We start from the raw sequence: 22,900 nt of genomic DNA, 5'->3' as shown, positions 1-22,900 counted from the left end.
CTGGAACTCACTCTGTAGACCAGGCTGGCCTCGAACTCAGAAATCCGCCTGCCTCTGCCTCCCAAGTGCTGGGATTAAAGGCGTGTGCCACCACACCTGGCTGAAATAAATATTTCTGTTTGACTTTTGTCATAGAAAAAAATATATGTGTGTATATATATGTATGTATATATATACACACATAAGAACATCATATTGTAAGTATATTTTTATATGTATCTAGTTTATATGTATGTATATAAATTCAGTTCCCTTTCTTCTCACTCAGCTCTTATGTTTAATGAAATTTAGAAATGTATATTTGATTCCTGAAATGAATTCATCCATTACAATTTAATCATCAGTGTGAACAGGACACATCCAGATAAACTAATTGAAAAAAAATACTTGCTTTTTTTTTTTTTTTATAGCGAAATGCCGCTTACCCACTAAAGTGGTCTGTTGAGTGCTGGACCCCAAACATAAACCAGACTGTAAATTATCCATAATGTGCTTAAATTTGTTTCTCTTCCAGATACAATGGAGCTTTGTTCCTGAGAATTTACTTGTTAACATTTAAATCAGGAAACTAATCTCAAGGAGAATAAGACTTTGTAACATTCTCATTGATGTGTTTGCACTTATTTTATTAAATATACATTAATAAAATTTTCCTGAAATACTATTCATCAGTTTCTTTTAATGTAACATAAGTACTGTATGTGTACACGTGCACTTGTGTGTGTGTGTATACATATCTGTCGATATATCACATAGTTATTTATCTGCAAGTTGTTTGTGTTGCATGGCTTCATGGATGAGAAGCCATTTCTTGTTGTCTGGCCAGTATTTTTCCACTGTCTGTGCTTGCTGGCCACGTTCAGGCCTTGCTGTTTAATTGAACAATCACCTCTATTGTGGTGACAATAGACCTGGGTCTTGCTGTGATGATGAGGTACAAGCTGAAGTGCAGAACTCAGAAGGATTCTGTTTAGGATACAGGGCTTGTGGTAGAAGCTAGTTCCAACTGGTTCTGAGTGACCTTGGGATGCACAGGTAGAATTAAGAGCAATATTCACCGTCAAGAATGAATAGCATATGGTTGCTTTGATCCATCAGCTATCTATGAAATTGGATTTGGAAACTCTTGGTTCAAATTCCAGACCAATTTCTTAGCCACACTTTGTGTGTATAAGGACACTGTTTTCATCTCCGTAACCCTGACTATCTCTCAAGGGTGGAGGGTGAAGAGGAAATGGCTTTTGTTGCCAGTAATACCCTTCACTGTTTACACAGTGTTTGCTAATAGCCAGCAAATCGAAAGGATGAACAGTAATGTCTTTACCATCAAGGTCTATGCTATTGTTTGGATCTTTAATGGCCCCCAAAACCTGTGTGGAAGGCTTTATCTCCAGGATGTGGCTCTATTGTAGAGTAGAGAGGCCAACAGTGGGGCCTAGTGGAAGTTAGGTACCTGGTCTACCATGGAAGGGCAGTTGGTGCTCCATCTCCTTCTTGCCCTTCTCTTTGCTTGCTGTCTATGATGAGGTTAGTGGTTCTGCCCTTCACACAGTCCCACCGTGGTTTCCTGTGGCACCACAGATCCAAGTGCAACAGAACTTGCAGTTGTTTACTAACTTGACTACCTCAGGTATTGTGTCACAGTGATGGAAAGACACCTAGCATACCCTGTCATTTGCCCAGAGACTCACAAATCCTATATGTTGAACTTGTGTCACGTGTTCTAATCTAGAGTCTTATCAGCAAAGATCTTGACAGCTCACACCCTGAGTTTTAGCTCCTTTATCTCAGAGAACAGAAGGTTGGATTTTATCTGAGTCTCCTTGGAGGTTTAACACTGCAGTGTTGCACAGCCTAGAGCTATGAAAGACAGTTTCTCTTCCCTTCAGTGATGAGTAGATGGCTGCCCACAGGGAGGAGATTGCTGTGCTCATGGATGGTGGCCCACACTGTACTTTGATGAACTTTAATGTTTGTTAACATAGGCCAGACATTTCTGCTGGCCTTTGTAACCTGTCTAGGCAAGGTCAAGGTCAAAGTTTGGTTTGACATTCCATGCTGGAGCATTCTCTCTCTCTCTCTCTCTCTCTCTCTCTCTCTCTCTCTCTGACAACTTCTCAACATTAAGAGTTTGATGTAGACAGTACATTTCCAAATGAGTTTCTTAGTCTGAAACAGGCAGAGCTACACCTGTTGCATACTGTCCCCACAGTCAAGCCTGAGATTAATTGTTGCCGTGTTTTCCTGTCTCCTACCTGAAGGAGTCTTCTAACAGCTTCGTCTGTCAGTCACTGGGAAAGACCACTGGTCTCCACTGCATCCTCTTGTAAAGAGGAGGAGAACTTTCCCAGAGCCTCACCCTTGAGTCTGTCCACATGCAGGGAGTGAAAGTCTCGGGCAGCAACTCTCTTTAAGTCAGCATGAGCTCATTTTACAAGTCAGCATGGACGAGCATTAGGTGGATGTACACCTTGCTGAATGGCAGCTTGCAGATGATTTAATACGTTCTGCCTCACTTACGTCTTAATCTTTAAGAAGGAGGAGACATGAGAAAACATGACTTCTCTTTACTCTTGGCCAAGACAGTGAGATTTATACACTGGCCTTGACCAGAGTGCTGAAGGTGGTTTCTGGGAGACAGAAACAGCCTCAGAGGCAAATATTTTAGGGATACGAAGAACAACACTTCAAACTTGAGTAGGTGGCTACCAGAAGTGGAGGTATAGGTTATTGTACTGCTAGGTTTGCAGGGCCTCAAGTTGGGTGTGGGGAGGTTAGTTCTGGGGATCACCCAGTGTGGAGTTTCTGTCACACACTATTGAGAGGTTTCAAGGGTCTTCCCTCCGCAAGTGTTTGAAATGAGTTTGAAGCGAGTGCCTCTGGTTGCTTCATTTCCTTCCAGGGTAATTAGAAAAGAGGTCCTGATGTTGTGTTTCCTCTGACACTGCATGGTGAACGCCCCAGTCTTGCTGGATGACTAATGTGTCCAGAGTTGCCTTGTTCCTACAGAACGTTGGCCTCTGAGGTGAAAGTTAAACTTGTCAAGGAATTAAACTCAAATCATTTGTGCTTCCCATGACTGTCCCATGAAGCAAACTTTTCCTTTTCCTTTGTTTTAAAACTTTTTTTGTTGTTGAGCCTTAGCATGATGAAGAGGCCGTTGTCTAGTTACAAAGCGGCTCTGAGGGAGTTTCTGACTGGAGAGTCCCTTTCAAGTTGAGAGAATGAGCAGGTGTAGAAAGCTAACTTCAGTTTTGTTTTGGGTTTTGAGACAGGGTCTCATGCTGTAGCCTAGGCTAGGCTCAAAGCCATGGCAAGCCTTCTGCCTCAGGCTCTCAAGTACTTGGATTACAGGTGTGAGTCACCACCAGCTTTTTAGCGAGCTAACTAACTGTAACAGCAGGGTTGGAAAGGTCTGGGTGAGTCTGAACTAGCTGAATTCTGCAAGCAGGGAAAAGCGGGCCTGTTGGAGGTGCCACTCACACTGGTATTGTGACAGAGCCTGAGTCACACTGTACTTACAATACAATGGAAAGTGTCTCCCTTGTCCAATGCTGTTCTGTTACAGAGACTTCACAAATTTTATACAAAAACAGACTGGAACGTCTCCCACCGAAAGTTCGAACGTGTTGTTCATTGCACACTCTTGGGGTGTGTTCAGTTTGAACCTAAGATCGCTTTTTGCTGCTTGCTGAGGGCTTAGTCACCTCTGAGAGAAGGAGGCAACATTAATCATACTGCCTCACATTTATGACAGGCTTTCAAGTTCACAGATTTAATCTTCCTGTCCATCTCAGCAGCCCTGTGAAGTAGGTGTGGCTGGCATTATTAACACTTTCATTAGGCAGTAAACTTAGAACTGGACAAAACATCCGACTAGCCCACGATTAGTATGTATATTCTAACATTCTCCTGAAGAAGGCAAAGCGAGAAAACTAACCACACATAAGTTCCACTCCCCAGCTTTTTCCACAGTTGTTTGACGGATGGTCTGTCGATCCAAACTGTCTTGCAGTCCTAATTCTCATGCTTTATTTACTAACTTATAAAATGAAATGTTACCTGTGGGAGATTCCCAGGGGCAGTTGACTAAAGCCCTGCTGTGAAAGGGATTTTGCAATAGGAGGCTTTGCCTGTCAGGCAGGATGGGTGGAAGCTTGTTCACCTGGCCCACTTCACCCCTCCCTTCCCCTGTGTACAGCCCCGAAGCCACAAGGCTACTGGGCATTGATCCCGTCCATTCTAGTGTAGAGCCTTACCAAGTCTGACCGCAGTGGTTCAAGGCATTTCTGTCTCCTGCTCTCTTCACCTTTTGAGTTCTGTCAAAGCTTGAAGCTCATTGAAAGCTCAGCATTTTTCCATGGGCTGTGGTGGTACACCTGAGCCCATGGCCTCTCCCTGCAGGTCTGGACCTCAGCCAAACACTTGGTTTGCACATCCCAGCCAAGGTGCTAGGCTTCGTGCACTGGAGCGCCTTGCACAGCTGCTGTTTCTGCTGCAGTGACCTTGCATCCCCCTTCTGTGTTTGTTTCCTCCTTGGGAAGCCTTTTCTGACATCTGCCACGTGCGTCTTTATTCAACATCTCCAGACCCCACCATGGGAAACTTCACAGAGGGTTTCCTAAGGGATCATCAGTCGAAGCACTCAGGCTGGACTCCTGTGGGGAATGCAGTAAGCAAGGTTGGATGTTTGGTGTTTCCTAACCACCACATACTTGGGTCTCACTGCTGTCTGCACAGACATTTTCCTGGCTTCCCAAAGAAGCCATTTCAAAGGAGTGGCATTGGAGTGTTTTGGTATTTACAAAAAGTATTTTCTGGGTCAGAAGTCCCTTTCCTGTTGTACTACGATAGGAATCTGTGGCAAGTGAGAGACCTGTTTCTCCTCTTTTAGCAAATGATTGAGTTGATGAGGGTGGGCCGTGGATCACAGGGCTCTGCTCTGCGAGAGCATCGATTTGCGTTTTGCGGTTTTGTTGTACCGAGACGGCGAAGTTTGGTCACTACCTCATATTTGTCGAAAGAGTCTACAGCAGTAACTCACAGATGTTCTTTCAGGGTTGTGCTTTATAACTCTGTATAACCCTCTTTGTAGTCACTAGTGTAGGAAATAATTTCTGAGCCGCGTAGGGCTACACTGCCAACGATAACACGTCTCAACTGTAGCCTTTGGTCCTCACCAGCATGTGCCAGGTACTTCTGAGTCACGGTGAAGTTGCGATGGTCTTCCAGCCTGGGTTAGCAGTTTGATGATGTCTGTTTTCTGCTCCGTATAAACTATCAATTTTGGGCTGGGGTTATATCTTAGTGGAGCTATAGCTTAGTGCCTGGCTAGCATTCAATCCTTAGAACTGCCAGACCAAATAAACAATCATTTATTGTTATTAGTATATTTTTATAAAACTTACTGATTTTCTGTGAATTTCACATCATGCACCCCGCACCCCAGCCTCACTCATCTCCCCTTACCTCTCCCCTTGTATCTGCCCTTGCAACCTCCCCTCAAAAGAAAACACACACACACACACACACACACACACACACACACACTCTAATAAAAATAAGACAGAGCATAGAAAACATCTCTTGTGGAAGCTGTAGTGTGTCACAGTGTGTCCAGCAGTGTGTCCCTCTGTCCACACATCTTCAATTGTGAATGTTCATTGCAATGAGTCTTTGGTCTGGTTCCAGGTCTCTGGCTTCTGTGACCCCATCAACATTATCAGATCCTCACTGGGACTCCTTTGGGTTCTTCTGTTGTTGTCCAGTGTCATGGAGACCCTTCAGTTTTGGATCAGCAGGACTGGCACTTTCACATACCCCAACAGTTCACAGATAACACAGATTTTGCCGTGGGCCAACTAAGAGCCCTGGATCTAGGCCTGGGTGTTGGTTGAGCCGGTCAGTCCACTGGTTCTCCCTTATCCGTACCACCAGGGGGAGCTCTACAGCACAGCTCTAACTAGGCCACCCAATATCACCATCATCAGGAGGCAGGGTCAACTTTTCTGCTGCCCTCAAGGCCAGCTCACCTGAACCCACACCTCCAGAGTCAGCTTCACTAGGCTGCCCAGTCAAGGCATGGGACCCACTCTCCCAAGTGCTGCAGTCTGTGAGGGGCTGGGCCAGTTCTGCACAGATCCTGGAAGAACACATGGTCCTGGTTGGCCGCCCAACCCAGGGACTTCCCCATGGTCTCTAGTGTTAATATGTGCCTCCAACCCCTGCTGCCACATAGCCACTGACCCAGACAAGGCCTTCAGAGCAGCAGCACAGGCCAGGATTTCACCAGGGCCTCAGGCGGGGTGGGGGTGGGGGTTGGGGGCGTGGCTACTCACTACATGCTATTCCTCTCCTGCCTTGTGTCTCCAGTTCTATCCCCTTTACAGTGCTGAAACTGCTGTTCTCAATATCTCTCTCTCTCTCTCTCTCTCTCTCTCTCTCTCTCTCTCTCTCTCTCTCCCACATGTGCCTGCACCCCATGGCTTGGCTGTGGGAGGGTCGCTGGACATCTTCCTCCTCCCATGCTACTGTTGTGTGGTGGCAGGCAGGGCTCTGTGTATCTACAGGCCTACCTGTAGTGCAGTGGAGGGCATCTTTCCCTGCACGAAGATCAGCAGGTCTCTGAATGTCTCCCGATTTTACTTTTAGCCTCCATTGCCATCAGCACAGCCTTGGGATACTGTGATGATCTCCTTGTCCCTGACCCCAGCACAGCAGCCAGAGGTCCCAGCCCAACGCACTCTGTGTGTGTGTGTGTGTGTGTGTGTGTGTGTGTCTGAGAGAGAGACAGAGACAGAGACAGAGACAGAGAGAAGAAGTGCGCAGTTAGTGAGCAGTACCTGTGGAGGGCAGGAGGAGGCATCAGCTCTCCTAGAACTGGAGTTACATACAGGCTGTGAGTCATAGGTCCAGCAGGAGTGCTGAGAGCCAAACTCTGGTCCTCTGGAAGAGCAGGAAGTGCTCTTAACCACCGAGCCACCTAAACTACAAATCAATTTCTGTATATGAAAATAGGGCAATTAATAGAATTTGTGGGGTAAAGGAGCTCTCTGCGAGGCCCGAGGACATGAGTCAGATTCCTGGAACTTACAAGGTGGAAGGAGAGAACCAACCCCCACAAGTTGTCCTCTGGCCTTCACAGCATCCCCACCAATAAATAAATAATACATAGATAAAAATAAATAGATTCTTTGTGTATATTTTAAGATTATTATATTTCCTGGATTTCTTTTTTTTTTTCAATTTTTAAAAAATTTTAATCATGCCAGGCTGTGGTGGCACACGCCTTTAATCCCAGTACTTGGGAGGCAGAGGCAAACGGATTTCTGAGTTTGAGGCCAGCCTGGTCTGCAGAGTGAGTTCCAGGACAGCCAAGGCTACACAGAGAAACCCTGTTTCAAAAAACAAACAAACAAATAAATAAACAAACAAAAAATAAACAAACAAATTTTTAGTCATACTCGCTCATTGTCTTTGTCAGTGTTCCATTGCTGTGAAGAGACAGCACGACTACAGTAATTCTTTTTTTTTTTTTTGGTTTTTCGAGACAGGGTTTCTCTGTATAGCCCTGGCTGTCCTGGAACTCACTTTGTAGACCAGGCTGGCCTCGAACTCAGAAATCCACCTGCCTCTGCCTCCCAAGTGCTGGGATTAAAGGCGTGTGCCACCACCGCCCGGCTATAAAAGAAAGCTTTTAGCTGGGGCTAGCTTACAGTTTCAGAGGCTTAGTCCAGGATCCTTGTGGTAAGGGCTGTATCTTATATGTGCATGCCTGGTGGGTGACCAAGAAGCTCGGAAGAGGATGCTGGTTCCTCAAAGTTGGGGTTACAGTTAATCATTCCCCACCATGTACTTGAACCTGGGTCCTCTGCAAGAGCAACAAGTACACTTAACCACTGAGCCATCTTTCCAGCTACGTTTTAAAGTACTGAGTATGTGTGAGTATGAGTGTGTGAGAGTGTATGTATGTGAGTGTGTGTGAGTATGAGTGTGTATGTGTTTGTATTTGTGTGTGTATGTGTGTGAGTGATATGTGAGACTGTATGTGTGTGACTGAATATGTGAGAGCGTATGTGTGTGTAAATGTTTGTGTGTGTATGAGTGTATATGTGAGAGTATGTGTGTATATGTGTATATGAGTTTGTGTGAGTGTATTGTGAGTATGTGTGTATGAGTGTGTGAGAGTGTATGTATGTGAGTGTGTGTGAGTGTGTGTATATGTGGAGTGTATATGTGAGAGTATATGTGTGTGTGAGTGTATTGTGTTATGAGTGTGTGTATGAGAGTGTATGTGTATATGTGAGTGTGTGTGAGTATATGTGTGTGAGGGTATGTGTGTGTGTGTGTATGTGTGTGTAAGAAATATGGAGACAATGTTTGAGTCTGGTTTCGTTTATTGCTCTCTTATCTGTGATGTCTGGATTAACTAGAATGTCATTGTTCCCTGGCTGGGATCCTGGTCAGTGTGAGTGGAGGAAGGGCTGAGCAGCCATCCCTATCTTCTTCCTGACTGTGGCTGGAAGAGCTCTGCCATTGCAGCAGGAAGGGCACCTAGGGCCCTGCAGACCATGGGAGCTGACCTCTATTTTTTGTTGAAGTCACCTCATAATTCTGTGACATCAGCTGCGTCTGGAGAGCTGTGAGCTGGCTCTTCCCGCTAGGAGGGGTCTCTGCTGTGCTCTTCTGCTTTTGAGGGGTCTCCGCCATGCTCACCTGTGGTCATGAGTTCCGTCCTGCATGCTTATTTGGTCTTTGGTATCAGGACTACAGTCTCGGCTTCTGTTTTGTTCGGTGTTGTTCCTTCCTATTACACTGACTTTCAGGTTTCCACCCTGCATTCAGCCCAGGTATCTGGAGCCTGGAGGGAACCCTGTGGCTGTCATGGTTGTGTGGTTGTTATTTCTTGCAACAACTACCCTGAGCATGGAGAAGGAGTCACAGTATAGGCGCAGACAAGGCATCGTTTTCATCTGGCCTTGAACTCACTATCCCACTGCCTCAGCCTCCTGAGTGTAGGATGGTCACATTTGGCTTCACTGTTCACGTTCCAAGATCAAATACCTCCTTTCAGTTGAGAAACACCTCACTGGCGAGGGGTGGTGGCTGTGCCCAAAATCCTAGCATTGACAAGGAAAAGGCAGGAGGATCAGGAAATCAAGGTCACCCTTGTCTACATAGTAAGAGGGAGGCTAGCCTGGGCTATGTGAGGACACTGTCTCAAAAGTCTGAAGCCATCTAAGAATTGCCTTCTATCGCACTGCACTGCTTTCCTTGTGAGTGGTGTTCCACAAAACCCTGACGAGGGAAAGTCTGCTTTAATGAGATGTAAACAGGTATGTGAAGAGGATGTTGTGGAGTGAGTTAAGAGTTCCTCAGAGAATGACTGACATGACCTCTGCATGGCCTTCCAGATGCTGAGATACCAACACTCCAAACCAGCCTTGCAAAGGGTCTAGAGAGCGCTGGGAGCCCTAGTTATCACTCTGTCTGTTGTTTCCCCAGACTGCCTGTTCAAGGTGTGCCCTATGAATCGATACTCTGCCCAGAAGCAATACTGGAAAGCCAAGCAGGCAAAACAGGGGAACCATACCGAGGCTGCCCTGCTGAAGAAGCTCCAGGTAAGCGCTCCATCCTCCTCCTGCGGCAGGCAGGAGAGCTGGCAGAGTCATAGAGTTCAGATAGACCGAGGTGAGGGGCACAGGCAGGTCCTTTCAGCTGTTATTTTTTAGGGTGTGCCAGACTAACTGTAAGCTCCTCACCAAGCTGAAAATGAATTAATCTAATTAGTAAATCAAATCATATTTTATTCCACCAAGTACTTATTATTTTTTTTTTCCTAATGGACTATGGAGAATATAAAGGCTTTTTCTTTTTCTTTTTTTGGTTTGACTGAGTATGAACTTGCCTTGTATCACTTAAACGCCAGGCACTCTCAGAATTGGAAGCTATGCTTTGAGGTTTTAATTCACCCACTTTTTAAATAGTTTCATGTTACACAGTAAAAAAATTCCTAGTTCCACAGAGCCTTCTACTTAAATGAAACTCACAGTATAGATACAAACTGCCCAAGACAGGTTTGGCTGAATTCAGCAAAGACTGCAAAGTGTGATATATGGGGCACCGGCATCTGGGTGCTCTCAGTAACAGAAAACTTCCTTGCTGGGCGTGGTGGCGCCTGTCTCTAATCCCAGCACTTGGGAGGCAGAGACAGGTGGATCTCTGAGTTCAAGACTAGCCTGGTCTACAGAGTAAGTTCCAGGACAGCCTGGGCTACATAGAGAAACTCTGTTTTGAACTCTCCTCTCCCTGCAAAATGTGTGAAGTTGCCACCTTGTATTATAATCATTTAACCCTTGCCTCTCACCGGCTCCGCTCCCCAGGGGTGCACTCAGTCTGACTTACTCTTGTTACTGAGAATGCTTTGTAAGCCATCCTCGATGCTTGCTGTGGTGTTTCCACCCTGAACACTCGGTTGTTCTCTTGTAGCATGCTGCAGAGCTGGAACAGAAACAGAATGAGTCTGAGAACAGGAAACTTTTGGGAGAAATCGTGAAATACAGCAACGTTATCCAAGTGAGTCTCCATTTTTGTCATCAGAGAGGAAAGTAGTTTGCAGGTGACTTGTGAAATCACCCACGGGGCAGTGTGCCAGTATCTGAGGTGCCATGCTTATTCTTTGGGGATGGTAATTAGTAGGACGTTTTCAGTAAACATCCATTGCACCATGTATGTATTGAATGTGTCTTGCACCAGGCCCCCAAGCCCAGAACATAGGGAATCCATTCAGTGACAAGACAAGACTGTGCAAAAAGGATTTCTAAGGCCCATGAGAAACAGCTCTTTAGAGGGTTGGGCTCCAGCTAGATATTGGCGATGTCTCTTTCTCCAGGTGGATAAGAAGGTTTTCAAGTTGTACACGTAACAGGAAGTCTTCAATTGGCTTTCAGCCTTCACTGTCAGTTCATGCACAAACCCTGATTTATCTTTGCTGCATTCCGTTCTCCTCTTTCATTTGGATCTTTCTGGCTTTTTTTTTTTTTTTTTTAATTTGCTAGTAAGTGCCACACCTTATTCCAAAAAGAATGTGAGACCTTTTCCAAGAAACACAGCACCCTGGGAGATGAAGCCCCAGTCATTGAAGAGGCCCTGTGGTAGCTGGGTGAGGTGAAGTCAAGGGTGAGGCTTGTTTAGAAAACCTGTTTGGAAAGTTTGATAAACCCCCAGCCCAGAGCATTTCAGCTGCTGCTTGGCCACCAGGAATGACCCCTGCCACTGCCCTGGTGTGTGTGTGGGTTCTGCAGCATAGCTCCCATTTAGAGTCTAGAAACACAGCCATTCCCAGAAGTGAGACCAGGAAAGTGTTTCTCTTGTGAGCTTATAAAGACGATGCTGTTTAAAATGGTAAACAACGGCCTCACAGGTTCCTTACAGTAATTGCCACAATGAGGTACTTTATAAGTCTGCTTTAAAGAACAATGTCTCCTGATGTTTTGTCCTGGACCAATGGCATTGTGCCAGAGGGCAGGGCAAAGCTGTTCCCCCACAGGGCAGGATGGGCCTCAGACTCTTGAATGTGGGACCTCATTTAGTGATAGAGAGAGTGGCTTTCAGCTTGGTAGGGCTACACACTCCCAAGTAGTCTTCCAGCGAGTGTCTCTTCAGAGAGTTTTGGTAACTTACTTGAGCTTCTTCTCAAGTACTTCAAGTACAAATGTCTGTCTTCTGAGCCCAGGGCCATATAGCTGCATACTCAGGCTTGAGTGTGTGTGTATGTGTGTGTGTGTGTGTATGAGTGTCCATGAATGAGTGCATGAGTTGTGTTTGTGTGTGAGTGTGCATGTGTGAATGTGAGGGTGGGTGTATGTGTGCATGAGTGTGAGGGTGTGTTTGTGTGGATGTGTGTGAGTATGGAGTGTGCGAGTGTGTGAGAGTGTGCGTGTGAGCGTGCATGAGTGTCTGTGTGTGTAAGCCTGGGGTCAGCCTCGTCTCAGTTGTTCCTTAGGAGCTGTCCCACCTTGTTTTGGGGACAGGATCTCTCATAGGCCTGGAACTAGTTGATTCAGCTAGGCTGACTGCCAGGAGCCCATGGATCTGCCTCCCCTGTGCTGGGATAACAAGTGTGTGTCATCTCATCCTCATTCCTATTTTGACTTTTTAACTTGAGGGGACTGAACTCATGCTTGTAAAGGCGACACTTGATCAGCTGAGCTATTTCCCAGACTCATGGGTCTGTGTGCCTTTATTGGGACAAAGAGAACCAAGGGTAGTGCGTTGAATTTTGCAAAACGATGATTTTTTTTTTTCAATTAAAGATTTCCCTTTGACTCTGAAATTACTCCAGCCTCATCTTGTGGGTACTAAAATGACCACTCTCTTTTGAAAGATTAAAGTAGATGGGAAGTTTATTTTATCTTCATATTTCTATTCAGTAAGGCTATATCTAGGGAAAACTCTGTCCACAGCATCTGTGGAGATGGGAGAGGCGAGGGCTGTTCGTTCTGTATGCATCTGAGAACTGGGAGGTCAGTGGCTCCCTGCTGACTCTGTTGATGCCACAGAGCAGGAGTTAATGCTGTCTGTATGCAGAAGTGCTTAGACACACAGGTAGACGCACATTCTCTCAGGTTTTCTTTAGTGGATTTTGTGGTTGTCAAGTGTTGGTAATGAGTGTGATCTGGGGGACGCTCCAGGTCATTTTGGAAAGCCCGGTTTTAGTTTGTTATGTCTTAGTAGGAGAAGATGTCTTCAGCATCCCCTGGTGTACCTGCCTCACACCAGTCAGCATCACCCTTAGAGCAGAACTCAGGGTAGAGGCAAGAAGCAGCTCGGAAAGTGGGTGCTTGCTGAGCCTTTGGAATAGGTCGCCTGTTTAGTTTTCATCGTAAGCAGTGGTGTGCAGATTTAGGGCTATAACTACTGAGGAGACCGTGGATACAATCACTAATATACATCCCTCCCCCCACAGCTGCTGCACATAAAAAGCAACAAGTACCTGACGGTGAACAAGAGGTTACCTGCCTTGCTGGAGAAGAATGCCATGCGTGTGTCACTGGATGCTGCAGGGAACGAAGGCTCCTGGTTCTACATCCATCCCTTCTGGAAGCTGAGAAGCGAGGGTGATAATGTACGTGTGTGCAAAGCCACGAGGGAAACAAACATCGTGTGATGTTCTTAGAGAACATATCAGGAAGAACACACAGAGATGGGAAATGTAGTTTTCAGCCAGTTAATTCTTAACGAATTAAGGTAGCATATGAAGTAATGGGTTACATTATTGCATTTTTTTGCACACATGGGTGACTATATTTTTTAAACTAGGCTAAATGCATTGGTTTACAGTTGACACCATGCTCAGAAATCACAGGCCAGATATCAGCTCAAGTTAGAGGCATCTCCAGGCAGAGTGTGTGAAGTCTTTTCAAAGAGGCAAGTTATTCTGCTTAGTCAAGATTGAGCTTGCTTGCAAGGAAGAGGACCGCTGTGCCTCCGGGCCTTCGGAATGAACAGGGGAACAACGAGAGTCATGACAAAGCTCCGTTCCGTGTCTTCACAGCCAACTCCTTACAGTGTTGTCATGGTGTGCAGCATCTGAGGGAGGGACTGTGGCATGCTCTCGTTGTTGTTGATGATGCCTGCAGAGTGGGTTGTGCAAAAGGCTGTGGTGTCATGACTGCTTACGTCAGCGGTTCTCAGCCTTCCCAGCGCTGAGACCCTCACATACAGTGCCTCATGTTGTGGTGACCCCCAACCATAAAATTATTTTTGTTGTTACTTCATCACTATAATTGTGTGACTTTATGAATAGCGATGTAAACATCTGTGTTTTCCAGTGGTTCCAAAGGAGCCATGATCCACAGGTTGAGAACCATGGGCTTAGGTCCTCTCTGCTATTTTGTAGAGGGGGTGGGGGGAGTGAAATAATTCCATAGGAACAATAGTTTCATCTTATTTTTTGAGATGGATCTCACTGTATTCCTGTCCGACCTAGCATTTGGTATGTGGTTTAGGCTGATATCTAACTTGCATTGATCCTCCTGCCTCAGTACTAGCTTACGGGCTGCTGGAATTACAGGTGTGCACCACCACCTCTGGCTAAAAGTTCGATATTTTTGTGATAGTCCTTAGCACTTGGAAGATACTCAAAAAAGGCTGGTTCATAAAATAAAATTCCTTACACAGGCCACATGAGCAATATTGCCATGTGAGAAAGTTAAAGTGACTGGGGTGAAAATAAAATTCTCTGTCAGAGTTTTCACAGTCAACCCTTTGGTTACATCTTTAGTGTGCTTGGAGGCATTTTGTGTGTTTGAAATGTCTTCTTTTTCTAGAGAATTTTAAAGTGTGAATTCAATTCCACAGGACATGGGCGCCGTGATTTAATTGGGTTAATAAGTTTTCTGGTGATGTCTTCCTTAGGTAAGGCTTGCTATGCATGGCATGCAGGAATGTGTCAGATTCCTTGGAAAGTCAGTGCTCCCCTCCCCCATATAGTTGATCTGGGCAGAGAGCATGCTGCACTGCATCTTTACTCTGAGTGTATGGTTAGTTACAATCAACTCTCAATTAAAATGCAGTTTGTGAACTGCAGCCATAGAGGATACCTTCCTTCTAGTGCTATATCCAACCCTGCAACCCCCTCGTTACCATCTATGAAAACTAAAGAGCAAACCAAAGGAATCGTAAGCTCAAACCACTAAAGAATAAGATGGCATGCTGGAATGGGCCTCTCAGCTTTTTAGTTAGCAGTGGTGTCCTTTCTCTTTCTCTCCCCGCTTGGAAGCCTCTTGATGGTATCGGTAGAGAGTTGAATGTAACCAACTGCTAAGACAATTAGTTTCAGTAGAAACAAAGTCTTTCACTGGAGCCCGTTTTTTTTTTTTTTTTGTGGCCACCCACAATGCGTTAAGTTGTGTTCTTATCTGGATTCGCTCCACGTAGCCCAGCTGCAGGTCTTCCACCATGCTGCTTGCTGAAACAGTCACTGCGTCTGTTCACCTCCATGTAGCTTTGTGTGTGATGAAGGTTGCAGAGGAAGGCTGGCATGCCCACAGTCCCATATCAACTGCACATGGACTTGTATCACAACTCTCTATCTCTCTTTGCTAGAATAGGCAGCATTTTGAAACATCAACCTACTGTAGTTTGCTGAAGGCAGTTGCAAATACTATCTCTTTGAATGGTTTAATCACGACTGAGTTTCTGCAGAGGTATATTAAATAAAGAGGGAATCTCTATGTTTAGAGGGATTTTTAGATCGCAATCTGCTATTTAGCAATGCGTGAGGTAGCGATTTAGGTCATGCACATTCAACAAGCAGACCTCTGAGTTCAAGCGGAGGGTGATGCAGATATCAGCTGGAGTCCAGGCTGTTGGTTGTACTAAGTGCACGAGGCTGCACTCCATAGGAATGCACAGTTTGGGGAAAACACTTACAGGCTCCCTCACACTCCACCATACACAAAGTCCTTGGCTGCTGCTAAGTTACCAGAAGAAGCATGAGGGACACCCATGAGTGGAAACATCAATGTTTCATTTCCACTTATCCTCTTCACGACTGAGTAGTCACTTTTTCATTTTCAATCTTGACCTAAGTAGACAAGGGTCCTTTATGCTGATGGTAGACTGCAAGGTGTGAAGAGGTGGGATTGCTTTTTAAGTCAGTAGAAAAGCCTAGAGCTTAGGGAGGGATTCTATCTAGCAAGCAGACTTTGCTGTTTTACACAGCGATGCGCCCGACATCTTTTGCAGAGGTGGAACAAGGGCGCTGGCATTCTGACTCCCATTGTGAGGTTCTTCTTATTGTCCCAGGTACCACTTCAAAGCAGGGACAGTCAGATACAGGTTGCGCCACAGCTTGAATGTGGCATATCCGTTACATCGCCCAACAGATGCTTCAGTTTCTTTGCTAAGATATGCTAGAGTGCCAAGGTGGCTAATTGTAAGATGTAAAATAAAATGCCCTCATCCTCCAGTTATGTGCCAAATAGACAGCTTCTTAGACAGTACCCCGATCCTTCGGTACTTCGGGCCTGGAGCCTTACTCCCCTGAGAATAATTCCAGTGTATCTCGTAATGTGGACTGAGACCATGGACTGTTTCTTAGACACATTTGTGTTCTTCCTAGCCCCTCTTAACTGTTCTCTAAAACAAAGATTTCTTTATCTTTATTTTTTGTACACGAGTGTCTGCCTGCATTCATGTTTGGAAGGTCGGACAAGAACCAGAGACCAGACCCACAAGCAGCAGGTTCTTGTCCCACAAACCCAAGGGCAGTCTTTCTGCGTCTGATTAGTGAACCTGAGGCTTCTCTGACGTACTCAGATCTCCAGATAGTTCGGGGCAACATAACTCCTCAACATTATCTACTTAGGGTCACATGACACTGGAAGTGTGAACGAGTGTTTTGGTTTAAGGAACATGGAGATGCCCTGGGTCCCAGTGGTTTTCTTAGTTACAGACCAAACTAATCTATAACTGTTCTAATATGCAACTGGTGTGAAATACGCAAAGGGAAGGCTTTTGATTTTTGCTTCAGAGTGGGAAAGCCCCACACGTGGTAGCAGAGATGGCATAACAACCATCTTTTAAAGAAATTTAGCAGTCACTAGTCACTAGATCACACCATTACTGCCACTAAGAAAAGGGAACTTTAATTGCCTCAAACCGAGTTAGATGCAAGTAAGTAGACTTTGTCATGATTGCACAGACAAATGTAAACATAGAATTGATATTTAGCGCTTTCCCCTGGAACCCTGACAATTCTTATTTCAAAAGAACCACAGGCTCCTACAGTTCTTGTTTTGGACATATCAAATTAGAGGGACCCAAAGGCTCCAGGCCAGACACAGAATAAATATTTTATAAAGTCTTGCCTTGCTTTATATTTCCTGAATACAGAAGATGACATGAGGCTTCATAATTCTGAGATTAGGCGATGATCAGTTAACCAGACTTGCCTTTTAGCGGGGAGAAGACACTGATCTTGTTCTCTGCTGCCCTGTTGAAATTCTAAAGAGCGCCTTGGCAGCCACCTTTAATATGTCTGCTGCAAGGTCTTGTGGGAGGAAACTAACCCCATTATGGCTTCTGAGGAATCCGGCTGACATGGGGACCGATGAGGAATGGGACTGGACCACCTTCACTGGACAGGTTTTGGCAGGGCACCAGAGGATGCGACTGTAGGCATCAGTGTGTGTTTGAACATGCTTCTCAGGGAGAAGAGTCAAGCTGTAGAAGATGACAGCCCGGGAGGCAGGTTGCTGGTGAGGCTTGCTGGGAAGTTTTTAGCCCCACAGAGCATCCATCAGAGTGTGTTTCTGATTTCTAGATCGTTGTAGGAGATAAAGTCGTTCTGATGCCTGTAAATGCTGGGCAGCCCCTGCATGCCAGCAACGTGGAGCTCTTGGACAATCCAGGCTGCAAAGAGGTGAATCCAATCGGGAAAGGAAGGAGGGGGCAGTTATAGATCTTCTCTAGAGGGAGGGAGGGAGGAAGAGAGGGGAAAGAGGTAAAGACAGAAAGGAGAGGGAGGGAAGGAAGAGCACACAGAGGGGGAGGGATAGAAGAAGAGAAAAAGGGAGAGGGATAGAAGGAGGGAGGGAGATCGTGATATTTCTAGATTCTCTCGAGTACCACCTTAGTGGCCTTAGAATCCCTATGGCATCTGTAGGTACTAGCTGTTATTCAAATGATCCTTTGACGATGCTTTTAGGGAGGCCGACACTTTGTTGTCTACAGTTGCTTTTTTTCTCCTTTTCCTGTTTGAAATGGTGATTTCTGGTACAGAATATAGAGTCTACTGTCTTACATCTTTTAACACTCTTTTTTCCATTCCTAGGTGAATGCTGTTAATTGTAACACTAGCTGGAAAATCACTTTATTCATGAAATTCAGTTCCTATCGAGAGGATGTATTAAAGGGGGTAAGTACCTCTCCACACAGATCTCGATGCTCACATTTCACCGAGTACCAGTCCCTGGTATTCTGAAATGTGCACACAGTCATTCAAGGAAAGTCGCTGACCTGGAGTACCAGGAAGGGACTGCAGCATCTCTGGTCTCCGTGGCTGTTGGAAGGACAGCGTTTCTTTGCCTGTCTCTCTAGGGTGATGTTGTGAGACTGTTTCATGCGGAACAAGAGAAATTTCTGACCTGTGATGACTATGAGAAAAAACAGCACATTTTCCTTCGGACGACCTTGCGTCAATCAGCAACTTCGGCCACTAGTTCTAAAGCACTCTGGGAAATAGAGGTGTGTACTTTTTGGGGTGGTGGTGGTGGTGGCACTTTTACTAAATATTTAGATAAATAGATAAAGATACACTAGGTTGTTTGTTTTTGCTGTTATGGGCAACACTGATGGCACGTCCATGACATGGAATGGCTTTTGTGAATTAACATTTATTTCTTTATGGCTGTGACCAACTTGAGAGGAATCTGCCACAATGGAACCCTTCATAAAGCAGAATAAATAAATCAAGGGATTGGAAAGGGAAAAAAGTTCCATTGTGAATTCGCCATTGTTGATCAGACTGGAAGCCGTGTGCCTCTGTGGTACTGCCTGAGCCACAGCAGAAACTCACCTCGTCACCACAGAGAACAGTGCATACTTTTTATTTGAATGCTATTGAAATCAAGAGACTCCTAGTTAAGAATGCTATTCACCAGACTGAGACAAGAGGACAGCCACAAGTTTGAAACCAGCCAGGTCTCCAAAGCAAGTTTCAGGCTAGCCAGAGATACGTATCAAGACTCCGTGACAGAGAAAGAGAATGTTTTATTTCTGAAAGCTTTCACTAATTAAAAATGGCAGTATGGATAAGATGTGGCTTTTTGTTTAAGGAACTATTCCAAACAATGGAGGAAATAAGACATACATAGTTCTTGTGAACAAGCCAGTTCTGAGATCTAATGGACTCTGTAGCCTACAGCAGCAATTGTAACAGTTCAAACATAACACCTCCTTCTTCCTCCTCCCTCCTCCTCCCTCCCTTTCTTCTTCCCTCCCCTCTCTTCCCCCTTTCCTCCCACCATTCTTCTCTCCCTGTCTCTTTCATACAGCTGCCTCTCTGTATCTTACACTGGCCTCAATTTTGGAGTGATCCTCCAGCTTCAGCCTCATGCAGAAATAAATCACAGCTGGCTTTCACTCCTTGAGTTGAAGCCATATGTTTTGCAATGGTTTCTGTAGTGACCTAACATAAAATTGACAGGTTTTTGGGGTTAAAATCAGAATGAAATACTTGCACTGTAGCAGAAGAACTAAAATAAATGTCATCACATTTCACATTTAATGACTAATGTTTCTATCTGTCCTACTCCACTTTCTTTTGCTGTGATAAACACCAGGGTGAAAAGCAACTTGGGAAGGAAGAGAGGGTTGGTTTGGCTCTCAGTTCCAGGTCACAGTCTATCCCCTAGGGAAGGCAGGGAGGAAGGGAACTCTAATGGGAACTTGAGGCAGAAGCCATGGAGGCATGCTGCTTGCTGGCTCACTGGGGCCTATGCTCAGCCTGCTCTTATATAAAGTCCAGTGTTCCTGCAGAGGGGATGGTGCTGCCCATGGTGGGCTGTGCCTTCTTATGTCAATGAGCAATCCAAAAGATCCCCACAACGTGCCTGTTGGCCAATCTGATGTAGGCAGTTCCTGAATTGAGGACCCTCTTCCCAGGTGAATCTAGGTTGTGTCAAGTTGACAGTAAAAGCTAGGTAGCATAGCATCCATTTTTAGCATTTTTTAGCAAACTTGTTTGCACCCTGTCTCAGAGAGGACTAGCACAAGGTGGTCAGAGGGTGTGCTGCTCAGGTACAGGCAAAAGAGAGTGCCAAGGTAGGCATGAGACCTGCAAGGTCGGGAGTAAGGGAGCCAGTAACAGAGCGGGCTAAGTTGCTCTTGACAAAAATATAAGAAAATAATTGTCATTAAAGTAGAGAGTAACAGGAAAATCAGACATGGTACAGGCCAGGAAGTAAGGTCCATATACAACTCCTGGAAAGGGTTTCATGCAGCCTGTGTGAGCCTGGCTTTGATGCTGGTGTTTTGCTCAGACGTTTCCAATTCTGTGGCCTAGTAATGGTATGCATTAGGCAGAGTCTCATTTTGTGGCCCAGGCTGGCCTGGGACTCACTGTGCAGCACAAGGGGACCTTGAGCATTTGGGCAGTCCTGTTTCTCATCATCCCAAGCACTGGGATTTCACTTGTGAGCAGGTATCCCCTGACAGAACTTTTGTATTAAGACAGCATTTACAGGTGTGAGGCATGGGCACCCACAAGCGAGGCATGGCATGTTTCTTGCTCTATGATGGAAAGTTTTATTTTTCTTCTACATTGCTATATATGATGGCTTTGGCCACACAGCAGGATACTCTGGATGTTGACTCTTGCTGACTGACATGTAGATACCATTTGGTCACTAGACTCTCCTTCTCTTTAGGTGGTTCACCATGATCCATGCCGCGGAGGTGCAGGACAGTGGAACAGCCTGTTCAGGTTTAAGCATCTTGCAACTGGGAACTACTTAGCTGCAGAGGTGAGGCTTGGACACTGTGCTGTTAGTCTCTCTCTTTCTGAAATAATGAATAAGGAAACTCCTTTCTGCAAAAGTCAGTGTCGTGTCAGGGCCAGTTTATATAACTCAGTTTTTGCCCATGATAATTCTGGGTTGGTAGTTTTGTTATTTTTCTTGTTGTTTTGATAATATACCCAGAAAAAAGCAGATCAGGTAGGAAAAGAATTCTTTCAGCTCATGGCTGTAAGGTACAGCCCATCATGATGAAGTCTGGGCAGCAGGAACTTGAAGCAGCCAGTCTATGGTAGGGGGCAGAGACTTAAATGCTAGTGCTCAGCCCGCTTTCTCCTTCTTAATGCAGTCTAAGGTCCCAGCCTAGGGGATGATGCTGCCCACAGTGGCCAAGTCTTTCTACCTCAGCCTTCTCGGGCTGATCCCCCACCTGTGTGCACAGAGACCTTTCTCTCAGCTGATGCTAGAGCTCACCAAGTTGCCCACTGCAATCCACTGTCACTGTTAGATCATGAATTACTATGGTTTTGTTATATGCAATGTGTGTTTTCATGTGTTCATATATGTATGTGGAGGATGGATATGCATGTGGGTGTTTGTGTATGGAGTCCATCGGTCAGCCTCATGTCTCTTTGCTCAGGAGTCCACCCACCTTGGATTTTGAGACAGGATCTCTCATTTTACTGTCCTAGCTGATGAGGTCAGGCTGGTCGGCTTGGGACCATGCCTTTACCTTTCTAGACCTGGGGCTATAAGCATGTGCAACCACCCAGCCTTCTCTCCCCTGCGTGGGCTCTGAGGATCAGACTCAGGCCCTTATCTTTGCAAGGGGGGCACTTTATTGGCAGAGCTCTTTCTCTAGCTCTGGCACGGGAGTTATTTTTAAGATGAAAACATTAGTCAAAGACTTGAAAATCCAAACCACTACCACAGGGGCTGGGGATATGGCTCAGTGGCAGAGAACCTGCTAACATGCACAGCAAGCCCTGGCTCCATCCCCAGCATGGCGGCAGAAGCTGTCAAAGGAGGCCCATGGAACGGAACGGGCAGCTGGTTTGCTTATGCATGTGGCTTGGTTTAGAATGTTCTGTGTGGTTTCACTCTTCCCACATCTGTGTGTTATGGACATGGTTGTTTCCTTCTGGTGCTGTGTAGCTCAAGTGATATCAGGCTCACATTCTTTATCCGTCCCATCATGAGCAGCAGCTGGCTTTTATGGCTCACACTACGGAGAGGGAAGGAACTCCTCCTCATGTGAATTCAGCTTGCTTTCATACAAGGAAGTGTGTGGGGTCCAATGGCTGATCCATTGTTGCGTGGATATGTCTGTGTTTGGAAGGTTATTCTGGAAGGTTGAAGGGGAGTTGACCTGAGCAGAAATGTAGCTCAGGGCTTGTCTGTGAACTGGAAGAGGGTGGGCAGTTATCTTTGAAGCTAAGGAATGTTGTTGAATTTGCGTTTAAAGAAGAGTAATTGGAACTGATCTGTCCGGTGTGGTAGCTTTGAGCCATCTGTTGGCTACCAAAGTGAAAGTGGTATAGTGTTTGCACATTAAGCATCCCACACGGGGTGTCCCAGATGGGGACACTTCTGTCACCTAAAGCAAGTGCCAGTGGGCAGGGGTGACTGCAACTATTGTGGAGTCCCTGGAAGAGATGGAGCCATGGGTAGGGGACAGGGAAGACACCACTGAGCAATCCTGAGGACCAAGGGGGCATCCTGGTGATGGCAGGGAGACAGAGCTTGAAGATGTCTGCAGGTGGCAGAAACCAACAGGAGCCCACTCATAGCACAGGCAAAAGGATTTCAGCTTTGCAGGATTGTCGAGGACAGTGGCCCACCTGGAGAAACTGATAGAAGTGCCACATTGATCAATAAAGTAATTCAGTTAATGATTAACTAATTGGCTTAGGTGTTCTTCAAAAGAGGCACGGTCCCTTGATTGCCACACCAGCGCTCCCCTTAGTTTATTACGGTTGATTTGGGTAATCAGAACATATCCAGGTATCAGAATTGATGGCCCCAGGCTTCTCAGCATTTAGGAGTTTGGGGATCGAGCATGGCTGATAGAGAAGATTTTGATCTCATCAGCACAAATGATCTCAGCAGAGGTGCGAGAGAGTGACGAGGGTGACATGTTTAGACACGAACCTCCCAGGAGCCTGGGAGCCCGAGACTCTAGGGTGCTGGGGTGCTGGGGCAACTGGAAACGGGAGTGGGCTGAACCACAGTTACCAGGAGTCAGGGCAGAATTTCACGAGGTTTGGAGGGGGGATGGGGAGCATGGGGTTGGGGTGGGGGATGGGGGCACTGTTGCACAGGTCAAGGTGTAGCCAAGTGGCTTCATGCAGAGTTCTTATGGAGATCCCAGCAGTAGG

General features: G+C 45.8%; 1 protein-coding gene across 1 annotated transcript in view; it reads left to right on the top strand.

Annotated features, from left to right (window-relative positions):
• The window catches only part of Itpr2 (inositol 1,4,5-trisphosphate receptor type 2), a 394,656-nt gene that overhangs the window by 62,963 nt on the left and 308,793 nt on the right, over positions 1 to 22,900 (top strand). The window contains exons 3-9 of the mRNA XM_029478274.1: positions 9,505 to 9,620; positions 10,489 to 10,575; positions 12,968 to 13,126; positions 17,330 to 17,428; positions 17,840 to 17,923; positions 18,106 to 18,252; positions 20,436 to 20,531. Of these exons, the coding sequence (XP_029334134.1) occupies positions 9,505 to 9,620; positions 10,489 to 10,575; positions 12,968 to 13,126; positions 17,330 to 17,428; positions 17,840 to 17,923; positions 18,106 to 18,252; positions 20,436 to 20,531 (788 nt within the window). The remainder of the gene's footprint in view (positions 1 to 9,504; positions 9,621 to 10,488; positions 10,576 to 12,967; positions 13,127 to 17,329; positions 17,429 to 17,839; positions 17,924 to 18,105; positions 18,253 to 20,435; positions 20,532 to 22,900) is intronic.

This window comes from Mus caroli, chromosome 6 (genome assembly GCF_900094665.2).
Source record: "Mus caroli chromosome 6, CAROLI_EIJ_v1.1, whole genome shotgun sequence".
In the NCBI taxonomy this organism is placed as follows: domain Eukaryota; kingdom Metazoa; phylum Chordata; class Mammalia; order Rodentia; family Muridae; genus Mus; species Mus caroli.
This window is presented reverse-complemented; position numbering and strand designations above follow the sequence as displayed.